At 46.1% G+C, this 15,030-nt stretch overlaps 1 protein-coding gene across 3 annotated transcripts in view; it reads left to right on the forward strand.

The window, feature by feature from the left end:
* The first annotated feature begins 11,459 nt into the window (after window positions 1-11,459).
* The window catches only part of NF1 (neurofibromin 1), a 98,380-nt gene continuing 94,809 nt past the window's right edge, over window positions 11,460-15,030 (forward strand). For 2 of the 3 annotated variants that reach the window (XM_083806095.1, XM_083806096.1), the window contains exon 1: window positions 11,461-11,715. In XM_083806095.1, the coding sequence (XP_083662221.1) occupies window positions 11,656-11,715 (60 nt within the window). In that variant the 5' untranslated portion in view covers window positions 11,461-11,655. Of the gene's footprint in view, window positions 11,716-15,030 lie in introns of all 3 variants that reach the window. The other variant, XM_083806097.1, reaches the window with a different exon arrangement.

Genomic DNA, 15,030 nt, shown 5'->3' on the forward strand with positions numbered 1-15,030 from the left:
TGTAGAGTGGCAGTTGAGCAGTGTCAGGCTGGTGCCCGTGTCTGACAGCTCAGCGAGCTCTGGGTGGGTCCGGGTGCGAGGCTGCAGGCAGTGGCCGGGGCTGGAAGGAAACCAGCCTGGGAAGGGGAAGCAGTGGTAGCGCCGCACACCCCTCCTGCACGCAGAGCTGTAACCGAACAGACGTGGCCTATGCGAGCACCGCTCGTTCCTGTAAAGTAAAGGAGTAAGCGATAGTAATACAGGCACATCTGTGCTGTTCGGTGCCTCCACACTGAGGGCTTTGTTTCATTCCGTCTACTTCTAACCAGACCTGGATGCGGAGGCACCAGAACTGCCGTTGCTGTAATCTGCTTCCTGCATTGCTTTTTTCTCCGCTGAAGCGTCATGTCTGGCTCTGTGATCAGCCAGACACAGTCACTTCAGTGAATTTGATCGCTTTTAAGGGAAGGACCTGCTCTCTGCATTAATATAATTGCAGGTTATTTGTCCGATTCCTCCCACGTCTTACTTCCTGAGGGCCTGGCACAGAAATCTGGTTTTGTAATCTGAGCACTAAAGCGCGGCTGGATGTAATTATGTGCTCCATTATTCCAGCAGCTCTGCAGCACGAAAAGTAAAAGCTCAGTGCTGCCATTAGTACTGAAAATACAGAAGTTAGCATGGGTTAAGTATCTCGTGCAAGAAGTGTACTGGGCAGTCTGTACACAGGAGTGACTTCAAGTTTACCTAGCATCTATTTCGCATTGTCATTAAATTGTCTTTCCAAAAGAGACTGAAGAGATGTCCAGTTATACATTCATTATATCTCTGGAAGTCACAGATTGTATAGAAAACAATAATAATAGGTCTTGGCAATAGCAATAAGTCCCCCGCTAAAGCAAAGCAGGATTTGGGGGAGTGTAACCTACCTTTTTGCCAGATGTCATTTGGATGATCATCCCCGGGGAGATGAGATGTACATGTTCAGACCCACAGATGGATTTATTGGCTGCAGAACAACTGTAACTGTGGCTGAACATTTCATCTCACAGCAGCTGTACGCTGCCTCTTTGGTTCTGCAGATGGTCTGGTCACTGCATTTTTGAGTGGGTAAAGGCTGCTGTTAAATAAAGACACACAAAAGAGAGAATTTTTTTGCAAGACCTGAAATTTAAGCCTATGTCCTGACATGAACAGGAAATACATACATATCCTAATTTAGTTACACACTCTATGTTAAAAATATGCTTGGTAGCGTTTGGGCTGTACGTTCTGCTCTTCAGTCAGGTGTCCTGTGCTCTGATGGTAGCAGCACTTTGTGCTCCCACAAGCAGGAGATGACTGCAGCGAGGATTTAACGCTGTGGCATCATGTGATAAGCCTTTGTCACGAACCAACGTAACGTCGTGCCGTATAAACATCCTGTGTCACCGGGCTCGGTTTACAGTGCAATTAGAAGGCTGATAGCAGTGCTTGTAGGCAAACACGAGGCAGTTTTAATCCAGGGCACTTGGACGCCAGCGGCAGTGCAGCAGTCAGCGCTGGTGGAATGCACTTGTGGGATGGCAGCGCGCTGCTCGGGCGGCTGGGGCGCGCCAGAGCCTTGGCAGCAAGCGCCAGCACGCCTCGTGTGCTCAGTGCCGCTCGCCCGGCCTGGTAGTGCTGAGGGTATCTCGTGCTTTATCAGTACGGTTGCAATACGTGCTACAACTTCCCTACAATTACACCCTCGGTTGCAATGAAGGTGTATAAAGCAGGCGAGCCCCGTAACCACCTCACAGAACCCCAAGTAGAGTTACAAAAGTTGGAGCTCTCACCTGAGTTCATAGCAATGGGTCTGTGGCCGTTGTGTGCTCTCACGTCACCGTTCTGCAACACAACAGCTTGCATTGGTTTGTAGGACGCTGACTCTGGAAAAGTTTGCTGGTGGTGTCAAGCACTGCGGTAACGTGAGGGTAGATCTTCGTGGTACAGTACCTTCTGGTGCAGTAGTAAATAAAAATGGGAAAACTCGCTTTTGATGCTATTTTGAGCAAATTAGAAGCTACAAATTAGGGTTAATTCTTACTGCTACTGCTGAGCTCCAAACTGGTATCCTTCTAGAGACAATCAAGCTATTCTCTGAGGATCTGGTGAGGAGATGGAGCCTTCTAACAGGATCTAACAGGACAGGCATTGAAGGAGGAGCCAGGAGGCTGACGCTGTGCTCTTGGCAGTGCTCCTGCCTTGCTGCATGACCGCGCAGTTAGTTATACCAGCTTTCTGGGCTTCTGCTCGCCCTTTCAACTTTTGCCTGTGTTGTCTGTTGAGGTTTCAAGAGAGGGATTTCTCTTCAGTCTGTATTGTACAGCACCTTATGTAAAGGGATCAAGGTTTCGGGGGAGCCCTTACCAGATGCTGCGGTGCAAAGAGCACACTGGGTAGTGAAGAGCTGTGTCAAACAACTTGGCTGTGAATGGGATAAAGCTGCCGCGTGGAGGCTGGGCGGACAGACACTCGTGCCCAGTTTACGTCTGTGCAGCTTCCAGTCTATAAACTGCCACAGGACTCTCCTCAGTGCTAGGCTGGTGAGCTCTCTGCTCAGCAGGACAGCCCTGGCAGTGCCCCTTCCGTCTGTGTCTGGCGGTTGTGCTAGCATGGCTGTGTCGAGAAAGGTGTTTTTGTTTGTTTGTTTGTTTGTTTTTTTAACTTAAATCAATGTGCCATTGAAAGCTCTGGTAAAGATAACAGCTACACTGCTGTAAAAATGCACAGGACTGTGCAATATTTTTGCTTTCCAGAATGGAAATAAACTTTTATACCAATGTAACTATTTCTGCATATGGGAGGACAAGATACATTGACCACTTCTGTTCTTCCAGTCTAATAGAGCAAAATATCTGAAGCGTAATTCCACTAGAGAGCTAAGCTGGGGGAAGCTCACATGCTTGACAGGTGTAACAGAAGAAAACATTTGAGACTTGGTCCTTTCTTTTCCCTTCTTGCTGAGCTAGGAAGTATTTTTTCCTCTTGCCTACTCTCTCTCTTTTTTTTTTTTTTTTTTTGAGCTGGCTTTTCCTGTCATACTACATACTCTAGAAAGAGCTTGGCATTTTTCCCTGCCCTTTGCAGCTTTGGAATGTTTTCTTCTTGTTTCTCAATCCCTGTTAGGATAGAAAGTAAGGCGGAGGTGATGTCTTTGTTTCACTGTTGCTTTTAAGTCGTATGATGATATTTAGGAAATCCATGGACCTGCAGTACTGCCAGACTACCCTCATAATGAAAAAAGGAGTACATCTGCGCAATGGGTTAATGAGTGCCCAGCTCCTTAAAGGCTCAGGACCAAATTGAGGGCAACAATAACTACTGGTGGCCAGCAGTTTGATTCTGCAATAGTTTCATTGTCCATGTGGCCAGTTAACTCTAACAATAATAAAGAAGAAAGACTGGATCCATGGTTGGGCACCAGCCAAGAGGTTAGCAGGAAAGTGCAAATGTAAACATAGTGTTCCCAACGGGGCAATGGCTTGGGGGTCTTTCACAGTGCCAAGTATGCTGTTGCTTTCAGGATTAAAAATAGTTAGATGCCCAGTGTTCTCAGCAACAGGAAGCACCCCTCGACGTGACCACCAGATCATTCCTACTGTGTTCTTTTCTTTGTGGGTTTATCTATCCAAAAGAAGAACTGATGGAAAGTGTCACATTAAGCCTGTGCTTTGCTCCCCAGAGTCCACAAAAGGAAGGCTTTGCTGTGAGGCAGCAGACAGTCAGTTAATTATTACTTTAGACTGAGGTCTTGACATTAGTCACAGTCAGGTCACGATTTGCCACTGATAACAGCATTGCACAGTGCCAAACGTAGCAACGCCTTCCAAGACAGTAGCAAAAATAGAACCCGGTTGTTTTGCAAATACCTGTAAATGTAGCAAAAGCCCTTCTATCTATCTATCTATCTATCTATCTATCTATCTATCTATCTATCTATCTATCACTCAGGGAAAGGATCACCCTCAAGTCTAATTACTTGCAGTGGAGTTAAAATTCACCTTCCCATGTTTCTCCTTATGGATTTTCAAGTAGTAGTACTGTTACTTCCCTGTCCTAGAGGTGATGCACTGTAGGCTTCGCTCTCAGCTTTCAGCTCCATTTAACAGTACCCCTAAGACACCGCAGCTGAGGACTCTGCCGTTCAGCATATTTGGAAGCCCAGCGAACTGCCATGGGTTGTATCCACAGGGCAGTGCCATACTCCCTACCTTCGAGCCACTTGGTGTGTGTTTTAAATTAGCTTTAAAAATTTTATTTCAGAGGAATTCATGTGGGCTTAAGCAGCAGTTGAAATTAAATTGGACAGCATAAGCTAATAGCATGACTCATGGGAAGGAAATAGAGCAGCTGGTAAAAACTGTTGGGTAACAGAGAGTCATTATGTTCATAAATTGATACAAGCTAACATCAGGCTTACAAAAATTGTCTAAGAAGCAGAACACAAAATTCCAGTCTTGAGATTCTCTCAGTTCTTAAAGACTTATCTTTCCACCAGACACTCTCCTTTCCCTCTTCAGCCCCTCTTGTACACCGGATTATTTAAGAAGAGGGAGGGGGAGAAGAAGAAGGCAGTCTTTGGTGAGGGAGGTGGCCCAGTGGCATTTCTGCACGCGGCACAAGTGTCTGTGGTTAGGTTAAAATGACAGTGCAGCTGGACCAACTGTTAATTTATGCAGATCTTCATTAAACCATTGGCCTATACCTGTGGAATTAAATAATATGCTTCTGATACCAGCCATTTTGTCATTACTGAACCAAACATGGTATGAATGCTAGTATTCAGCAGAGCTTAGACTTCAGACTGCAGCAAAAGATCTGATTTATTAATGTGCAGATGTAGCTGAACCCAAATCCTGGCTCTGAGACTGTGTGATTATGATCTAAAATCAGCTGATCTAACTGAGAAACAATTCCACTGAAGTTAATGGAAACTGCACTGGGTTTTACAGAGTGCCAGGGGAAGAAGAAGTATCAGGCCCAGTCTTTTATTGTGTCCCTAGGCAAGTCGTTTTATTTAAGAACTTGTTTTAATTTCACAGTTTATATGAGTGATGGGCATTCATCTGTGACCTGTTGGGTAGGTTTTGTTGGGTGTGAGTAGCCTTTGGCGCAGCTTTACTTCATCTAGTTCACCTTTGTGCCAAAGGTATGCATGTACAGTCTGATCACAAGGCACCGGAAAGCTTTATGAAGAGCACTCGAGCAAATATAATACAGTTTTATGAGGAATCCTGCATTGTGAAGTAAGGACAAGGCACTACCCAGAATGACCATTGCTTACAGAAGAAAGAGCGTGCAGGGCACGCACTGCAGAACGCGGAGCAGATGGAGCCTGTAAGCAAGGTGAAGGGAGAAGGGATGACGAGCCGGCAAAACACCAGGCAGGAAGAGTTTACACACTGCCAGGTGGGCTGTGCTGCAGGAGGGTGTACCCCCAGCAGGTAACTGGCTTTGCCACCAAGAGAGACAGAAGCTGTGCAAATGTAGCAGGTTTTGCTTAAAAGGCATCAGACAGCAATGCTGACGGATTCAAGAACGATGCTTGTGGATGGATACACACATGGTGCTTGAGAACAGGAACATGTCTTGGGTGAATCAGTGGGTGTATTGAGTAAACATGAAGGAATATCCAAGTGAGACCCCACACTGAGCAGTGTAAACGTAAGCAGGGTAAGAACAATCAGCAAGAGGAGGTAAGCAGCTGGTTGTGGGCAGAGACTGGAACAGACTGTAGCCCCTAATTATGGGAACTACATCATCCAAGAGCTCGTAGCACAACTACTGTCACTGCAGTTTCTTGCAGCGGGATGCAGCAATATAAGGTACAGGTAAAGAGTGAGAGCATGAAAATGATTCATCACAGCACAACCAAGAGAAGGAGGTAAAAGCTTGTGTTATTTATAGTTACATCATCTATGGGGAGATGATGGGGAGTCAGCCTGCACCTTCCTGGCAGTAGAGGTGCTATATCTGCAATATTCTTGATTTGCTATGGAGAAAAACAATGCTGAAATGTTTCAGTGTAATTAGGAGGTCAGGCATAATTGCTCTGCCTGAAAGACCAAACCTAACGAGAACACCTTACAGGGAGGGAGCACAGATGTTAATGCCTGGCTGGCAGCTCCTACAGACTTTTTGTCTCTCCTGGTCTCATCCCAGTGATATTCCAGACCTCCAGCTTTCTGTGCATGAAGTCCTGCCCTTCTGTAAGAGTGAGTCGTTGGGAGTCATTGTGATCAAACTTCACCTCAGATTTGACAAAGAGCTCATTTTATACCTCTAAGGCAAAATGGCAGACACTAACTTGATATATCTTTATCCATTTCCAATATATGGCATGAGCCTCAGTTTCAGAAAATACTCTGATCCGTTAATTTCCTTGAGAATATATGAGCTCTAATTATGATGTCTTGATAATGTACTATTTCTTCATATCAGCACAAGTGCCAGGGAATAAACTGGTGTTTTGCATCCAAATGAGTTTTCTACTGGAACAGAAAATATTTGCCTTTAAATTTCAGCTTTTAGAAATTGACTGTGTGAAATAACACGCTACAATTTTAATTATCCTGTGCTGACTAGGCTATCTCGCATTGAAATTCCAATATGAGTATTTTGTGTAGATTCTCCAATGTCTCTGAAGCATAATCCATCATTTGGTGATTACCATTAATCTAGTTAGTTCATTCACTTGCTCTGCTCATTTTGAACAGATCCTAGTGCAAGTCAGGGAGAAATTGGAAAGCAGAGAATACAAAAGAAAATCCTTGGCTTTAATCTTGCAGGAAAAGCTTCTTCACATTGGAAATCTATCCCGCGCATTTCAGGCGAGATAATAAGGTAAATGTAACGGGAAAAAAAAAAAAGGAAAAAAGAAAAACCCCCATTCCTTTATCAAACAAAAATAAATATGGTCTGTTCTCTACTTAGTTCGAACTTCAGGGATTTTAGTGGCCTCTAATGCCCTCTAATGGACAAACCTGTTGGAGCAGTGTCCTCTCAGAGACGTGCAAAAAGTGGGTGAAAGAACCAACTATTTCAGTGGAGAAGGAGCTGCAGCATTGCCGGATGGGCTGAACAGCTTTCGTTGGGAGCCTGCCAGCTCTTAGATTAAAATCCGTGTTTAAGGAGTTTGTAGCTTAGAGATATTAAGTCACCTTTTACTAAAAACTTGGCAGATCCTTTTCTTCCTCCCTCCCTTCCTTCCTTCCTCATTTAGCTGAAGTTTGTTTGTTTAGCTTCACTTACAAAGAGCAGGGAAATATTTTTGCCATTGGTCCCAGGTTCGGCACATTTCCTCCAGAACACTACCCCATCCATCAGGAACTGAGATCAAACGTGTGCCTTACAGAGGAAGGCAAATCTCTGTGTGCCTCGATTTTCTCATCTGGTTCCCCATCCTCCTACTCAGGCAAAAAGCAGAAGTGCCAAAATACCTCCAACGAAGTGATTCAAGTGGCATTTTTTTGGCTCTACTAGAATCATGAGTGTCTGGAAACGTCATGAGAGGGACTGTTCCCGCACAGATAAATTCCCAACTCTCACTCTAGTGGCTTGGCTCTTGAGGTTTCAGGAGGTCTAAGCCTATACTGAGAGGCAGCAGAGGACGTAGCAGGGGCTTTTCTCTTACGTGTGACTCCTACCACTATTGTCACTTTTGACAGCCACAAAGGGAAATTTTTAGTGAGGAAAAACCAGCAACATTCAATCTAAAGCCTGATGAAACAGTGGGGTAGTTTTGTGGATGCCTTGGGCTGTAATTTCTTATTTGAGTTTACATTTAAGCTTAAGGAAGTGCATTAAGAAATTCTTGCTAAAGTGTCTTAAAAAAACCCACCAAAATAACCAAGAAGCACCAGATTGTCCAGAGCTGCTAAAGAAATGGTACCGCAGCTCAGAATTTATCTGGAGCCAGGGAACTTGGAATGATTTCTCTTCAGATAAAACCTAACTTGCAGTTATAAACTGCCATGAGTCTGCCTGTCAGAGGGCAAAATCCTGCAGGTTTCCATCTGTCCAGCAGACAAGGCCTAGCACCAGTAGGGCCATTGTGTTTTTTTTCTAGGATAGTGTAGGAGGTAATTTCTAGGATCATGGGATTCAGGGCACTTTGTACTGAACCTAGGAAGAAGAGGAAAAAAATAAAAGGAAGCAGAGAACATTGGGAAAGAATGATCTTGACCAAATCGTGGCTGGAATTTTCCAAAGAGTTTGGGGGAAACTCTCTGAGAATCTCCAACGTCACCATTGAACCTCTGAAGCTCCTCCTCTGCCCCCCCCCCCCCCCCCCCCCCAAAATGTGGGAAGACTGCAGCAAGTCGTGTTTGCTTTTAGGGAACAGATTTGCTTTGGGAAAACAGATTTGCACTATGAGAAACAGGAAGAAGCACTGTTTGTTTTGTTTAGGAAATTCTGAGGGGAAGAAATCTTTTTATACTAAAGTCAAGAGTTCCCAAGATGCCTCTCTCTCAGCTAACCTCATCACCTCTGGTTTCTTTCTGGCTTTTTGAGACATGTTTTTCATACACATATCAGTCAGCTGAAGCCCTTTCCTGCCCCCCTACCCACCCCCCAGTGAATTATTATTGTTTAGATTTTGGCAGAAGGTAGAGATCCCGATGAAGATTGTGGCTGTATTGCCTTAAGTAGATATTATTGCTGCCCAATTGCTATGCGATACTTAGAGGTCAAATATATAAACAGCTGAAAATGAAGATGTGACAGATTCAGGGAGGAGTGGCCCAGCAGGAGTGGTGCCTTCAGCAATCCCAGAAGTGCTGTCTGCTGGGAATGTGAAAGGTTTGGCAGCGGAGGGAGTGCTCTGCTTGTGCTTCTGTGTGCACGCTGGCTGCATGCACAGCTGTGTGCATAGAGCAGTGCGCTTCATTGTTGGGAAACACTGATACTTGGCCTGTTCGATTAGCTGCTTTATCTGCTTACCTGGGGAGTCATACAAAAAGAGCTCACATTTTAAGTTTGTGAAAATTTTCAAAATTCCTGAATAATAATAGCTGTTACTTGGGACACAGTTAGAAAAATGCCTTGTGGGCTTTCTGAAAGCATGATTAGAAAAGGTTCCAGTGACCAGCTTCATTCTCTGTCCAACTCAGCTAAGATTTTGAAAATTAAGCAAATATATATCCATATCACGTAGGTTTGCTTGGGATGTAAAGCTATATATAACCAATACATTAGCAGTCTCTTCTAGAACATAATTCAACATTTAGTTTTAAAAAGATTTTTGAAATATATTGATGCTGACCATTGTAATGCACTCTAATGCAAAGGAATCAATAGCCTTTACACCACAACTAGTTTATTGTAGATGGCAAATGAATAATGCAAAATTCAGTGCACTTAACAGCCCGATATTAGACTTCACAATTTGTATAAATCAGAATGCTTTTTGCATTTCCTGAAAGGTAGTACCACAAGGTCTACAGACAGAAAACTACTATTTATTCTTCAAGCCATTAATTGTGGTTTTTTTTTCTTAAGTAAAATATTTGTGATAGTTTTTTAATCTTTGTATAAAACATTTGCTTCTTCAAATTCTTGCTATGAAGTTGTTGCTAGAATGCAACGGAATTGTTCACATTGTAATTCTGAATTAGGGGAATTCCACTGTTCATTATTTACAGGGAAAGTTACCTCAGAATATATGTGTTACGATAACAGCAACAGTATCCAAGCCAAAGCAAGGGCCCTACTGAGCGGAGTAAAAGCAGTATCCCTCCTGGTTTAAACAGTAGCTAGACAAGGTTGGAAAAAGGTAGTATTGGATGATTCCTCTAATTCCATGTTTTTCCACAGTGCTGTATTTTAGGCTCAGTTCTGTCTTGATTACACGCTAAAATGTTTTTCCTGGTGCTGCTGCTGTAGGTTATTTACATCACAGATACTGACTCAGGAATGTCTAAGAAGTCTCTGTACAAATCAAACACCTAATTTTATGCTGCTTGCATTATTGTTTTTGAAATAGTGTTTTGAGATTTTCTTCCACATTTGGGCAAATGGAAAATGAGACGTCCTTGTTTCAGCAGCTGGATTTATTTTCAGTTTTTATTTTACTCTATAGTAAGATGATTGATAACTTTTTAATTTACTAATTCAAGTTGATGATTCAAAAATCTGTTTAGCAAATGTTTCAAATTTGACTGAAGAAATGGGATTAAACAAAAACTGAGATGAGTTTATCATATAGTACGCTCTTTCAACATACATGACATACATAGCTGTACTTTTATGTTATGTCAGAACATATTAAACACACTGTAGCGCAATGGCCTGATTACATCCCGCAGAAAGGATTTGGCAATATCAAACCCCACGTATAAACTTTGGAAGTAAAAATAAATAATGTGTACTTCGTCAGAATGGTTCTGTCTTGGAAGAGAAGGGGCCTGCACTCCCTGCCCCTTTCTGTCCCTCCTGTGAGAGTTACGGATTTGCAGATTACAGCAGGGCAAGTTGGAAAGGCTCTTTTTGTGTCTGAAATATCTTAAAAGTGCTTTGTGACAGTCAATGTAAACACTGCCTTCATGATGCTTCAGACAAGGAAAATTAATCGTCTGGGTACAGACTGAGCAAATCTGGACCTGGAAGTAAGGATAAAAAAAGAAAGTCCATTCATTCTCCAGTTCTTTGCTATGCATTTGTCAAGTTTAAATCCTACGTTCAGGAAGTCCTACCTCGATTTGCCCATTTATTTATATCACCAGAAATGTAACACGACTCTAGCACGGAAGGGCATTATTTTGTGCTCCCGCCTGCCCAGAAGGAAAACAAATTAACATTCCCAAGAAGGAAACTGGAAGCGGCTGTTTGTTTGTCCTGCGCTCCGCATATCCTCCTCTCCTGAGTCACGAAGAGCAGACGGTTGGCTCGGGACCGTAACGAGCTTTAAAAGGCATTTCTGCGTGCGACGTTACGCAGCTCTGCGGTGAGCTCTGGAGATGTAACAAAAGCACGAAATAAGCCGTTCATTAAACGACCTTTTTTATTCTTTAGGAGCAGCCGCCGTGCCCCCGGCCCGCAGGCAGTGCCGGTGCCGGAGGCGTGCTGCCGGCCTCGCCCTTTGTGCCCGAGGGGGACGCGGGCAGGGCCCCTCCCCGCCGCGGGCTCATTCACCGATTGCAAGGGAAACCCCCGAAACAGCGGGCTGCTCTGAGGAGAACCCGGCGCCTTTCGGTGCTTTTTTCACTCGCGGGGCTTTCTGCCGCTCTCCCCCCGGCTCCGCAGGGCGACCGGCGGCCAACAGCCGGGGGGCGCCGCGGCGGGGTCCCGAGGCGGCCGCAGCCGCCCCCGGCCGCCCCCCAGCCACCGGCGGGGCCTCCCCGCGGCGCAGGCGCGGAGCCGCGGCCGGGCGCAGGCGCGGTGCTCGCCCGGGGCCGCGCAGGCGCCGCCCGCCGCCGCCCGCGTCTCGGCGCTCCCCCTGGCGCGGCGGCCGCGGCGCTGCTGCTCGGCGGGCGGGCGGGGGCGGCCGGGCTCCCGCTTCCGGCGTGGTGTCATGGCGGGCCCCGGGCGCTGAGGGCCGCGGGCAGCCGAGGGCCCCGGAGCGCGCCAGGGATCCGCAGCCGCCGCCCTCGCCCCGCGCCGCCGCCCCCCCCCGGGGATCCGCCCCCTGCCTGGCCGGCCGGGCGGGGGGCCATGGCGGCCCACAAGCCGGTGGAGTGGGTGCAGGCCGTGGTGAACCGCTTCGACGAGCAGGTAGCGGGGGCGGCGGGCGCTGGGCCGGGGGCAGCCGCCTCCCGACCGCCCCCCGCGGCCGGGCCCTGCCGGGGGCTCCTCCGCGCCCCCCGCTCCTCAGCGCCCGGCTGCGCCGCGGGGCCCGGCCGGAGCGGGGCGGGCTCGGGGCTCGGGGCTCGGGGCGCCCTTTGTGCGGCGCTGGGTGGGGCCCGCGGGGCCGCCCGGCTGCCGGCACCGCCCGGGGGTCGCGGCCGCCTCGCTGCGGGGGGCGCAGGGCCCAGGGGCTGGGGCCGAACCGGCTGCGCCCCCCCTCCAGCTCCCCCGGGAACGCGCTTGGCGTTTGTGGAGGGCCTCGCGGGTGTTGCTGCTTGGGTTTAACTTCTTCTCGTTCACCAGAAGGGAATTAAAGCCTCAGAGATGAGCGCGGGGACTACGTGCCGCTGCGCAGGCAGCTCTGCCTCCTAGCCCGTAGCCGGCGGTGGGTGTCGTGCGGATCTCACCCGCAGCGCCGGCAGCGCGGCCGTCTGGGATGGAGAAGGTGTCCCAGGGCGTGCTGTGGCAGTGACACGTATTTACTGCTCTTTGTAAAAATCAGTGCCGGTAGCTGGGAGAAGGGTTTTCTAGATAGAAGGAAGAGCGGTGCGCTGGCCTTGGACTTGGTGCTTCGCTGACCCACGTGAAGAAACTGCTCACTGGGGTTAGGTGGCACGACTCGCTCAGCGAGGCTCAGCTCAGTGCTTACACCCCGCATTTTTTCCCCCAAGATGCTTTCCTGGCACATAAGCGGGATCTCGGTTTAGGCTGAACAATCAGTTTCTGTCATGCCTCACCTTGCTGTTCCGTGAGTACCTCCTTTGTGCCACCAAAGACCCAGCCCAGCCTAACTCCTGTCGAAGGCACGAAGCTGGCCCTGTAGATTGGATTTTGTTCACCTGCCTTATTCACGTGTCCCTGGTAGTGATGCTTGGCTTTTGACAACCTGCAGCAAGATTGCAGCCTAGTGGAATAAAAATAAGCTGCTTCTTTTTATGTTTATTTGAAAACTGCTCTGAATGAAGCTTATTTAAAAAAGGAAAACATAAAACTTTGTCTTTTGACATTAAAGCGATGCAGATTTTTCCAATACATTTTAGGCGCGATATTTGCATAGCTAACTTAGCCCCCCCACCACCTTATCTTGAGTCATAGATCATTTTTTCCGTAAGCATAAAAGGCATGGTACTGATTATGCTCCCAGTAATGCAAGAAAATGTTTCTTTGTGTACTGGTGTTAAAAGGCCCTAGGCTTTGTCGTTTGCTCTGTTATGTATATTGTGGAACTGGGCTTGCCAACATCTGTTAGGAGTTAAGAACTTGAGCTTTTTAAACAGAAGTATTTCTCTCTGCGTTTCGTGGAGTAAGCACAGACAGGTACACGGGAGGAATCCTCTTCTGGCAGAAAGAGGCTGTCCTCATTTTCGAGATGCTAGGACGCTGGAGTTGCAGGGAAAGCGCACACAACATGCAGTATTGGCTGCTGTAGTCGCAGCGTGCTCGCAAGGTAGGCGTTATTTACAACATTTTGATGGGTGCAGTGAATGGTTCTCTTTAACCAGTGCAAGTTTTTTTTTGCATTGTATCAACTAGTGAGTGAAACAGTGAGGCGAAGATGAGATACTAGTGCCTACTTCTTTGTGAGAAGTCTTCCCTCTCGTTGATTAATTTCAGCTCAGGGTTCTCAATTTTGTTTGTTTTCTTTTAATACATTGTTTCCTCTGCCTGGCCTAGTCTGACAGTGATCTTCATGGTGGAAAAGTGACTCTGTTCTTAAGGGAATACTCAGTTGCCAGGTTACTGTGACACCCTTACCACTACTAAATGTGTTCTGAATCAGTGGTGATGCTTCTGTGTTTCTTGTAACTCTTCACTTGGGCGTCCTCTTTGGGTAGTCCCGTGGCTATGAAGTTACCGACTTTTGCTGTATTTTAGATTGCTCATCTGAAAATCAAGTTTGTATTTCATAAAAATATACTCAGTGTAGTGCGTGCCATTTTAGTGGTGATGCAGTTTTGAGCGTTTGCATGCTGTGTCTGCCCTTCTGAACGCAGGACCTTTTGGTTCAGCACTGAGGGAGCCGGACTGCCACTATGTGTTATATCATCGGTGTGTCTGAGTAAGGCAGGGGAACTCGTGTTTGCTTTGGGCTGGCAGTTGTTTTGGTTTGTTTTCTGCGGGGGAGAGAACATACAGCTTTTCAAGGTTTATTCATTCTAAAAGGAAGAAAATGCAACCATTTTTCACCAAAATTTATTGATGTAGACAGGCTTCTCATTCATTTGCTAAGTGCCTGAATTCATTTTAAGACAGATGAACAACAAACTGAGAGAATGCTAATCTGTACTGAAAACAACAAAAATCAGTGCAAACCAGTCTGTTCTTGTCTACTCTTGTTTATTGTTATAAATGCTGCTTTAACCAAAATCTGCTTTTGTGTGTATGATTCTGTGGGCCTAAAATGAATGGCGAGCATAGTTTTATGAATTAACCAGTGAGTGGCTTACTGAATACATTTTTCAAATATAGTGCCAGTTTTGCCCAGCTGCGCTCACGTCTCAGGCGTTGACTGCTGTAGTGCACTCTTCTTTGAGCTATCCTTGAAGACTGCTTGAAGGTTTCAGCTGGTGCAGAAAGAAGCTATTGACGGTTCATGGGAGACTAGATCACGTTTCTTATGTAGCACGTTCAAAATCTGTCGAGTGATTTCATTTGTAGTACTGGTTATTACTGTATGTTTCAAAACTTTCAGTGATCTGGATGGAATTAGGCTTCAGTAGCACGAAGAGGCTAGGCTATGTTTTAGTAAAATTCTCTGTGATTTCAGACATAATCAGGTCTTTGTAAAATAAAATGGTCTCTCTTTTCCCATGGAAATGTTCACTTACAGTTTTATGTACTGTATTTTTATAGTATTTTTTGATGTGTTACAGCTGAAGTCATGGGAAGGCTGATGCGGTAGTGAAACAGTTCTTCTAAACTTAGAGAAGCCTTACTGCCTAAACCGTTTAAATCTAGGCTGTTTTAAAGACTATCAGATAGAATAAAAGGTATTAATCCTGTATAAACTTGTGGTGACTGAAGCGATTTTAATATACTTAAATGAAAGAAGCCCTTTATTATGTGGATTATGGTTTAGGCTCCCCATTTGTAGTTTGAGAAATATGATTGCTTTCAGTTACGAAAGCTTTTGTAAAAACTGAGCGCCACTAGGAGTGTTCCATTCTTCCTTTCGTTAAAAGGCATTAAGGTAAGGCAAATATTCCCTCCTCCTGTTGCTTCTCTCTGTGGCATTTGAAATCT

Source organism: Anser anser (genome assembly GCF_964211835.1).
Source record: "Anser anser genome assembly, chromosome: 20".
Taxonomy (NCBI): Eukaryota; Metazoa; Chordata; class Aves; order Anseriformes; family Anatidae; genus Anser; species Anser anser.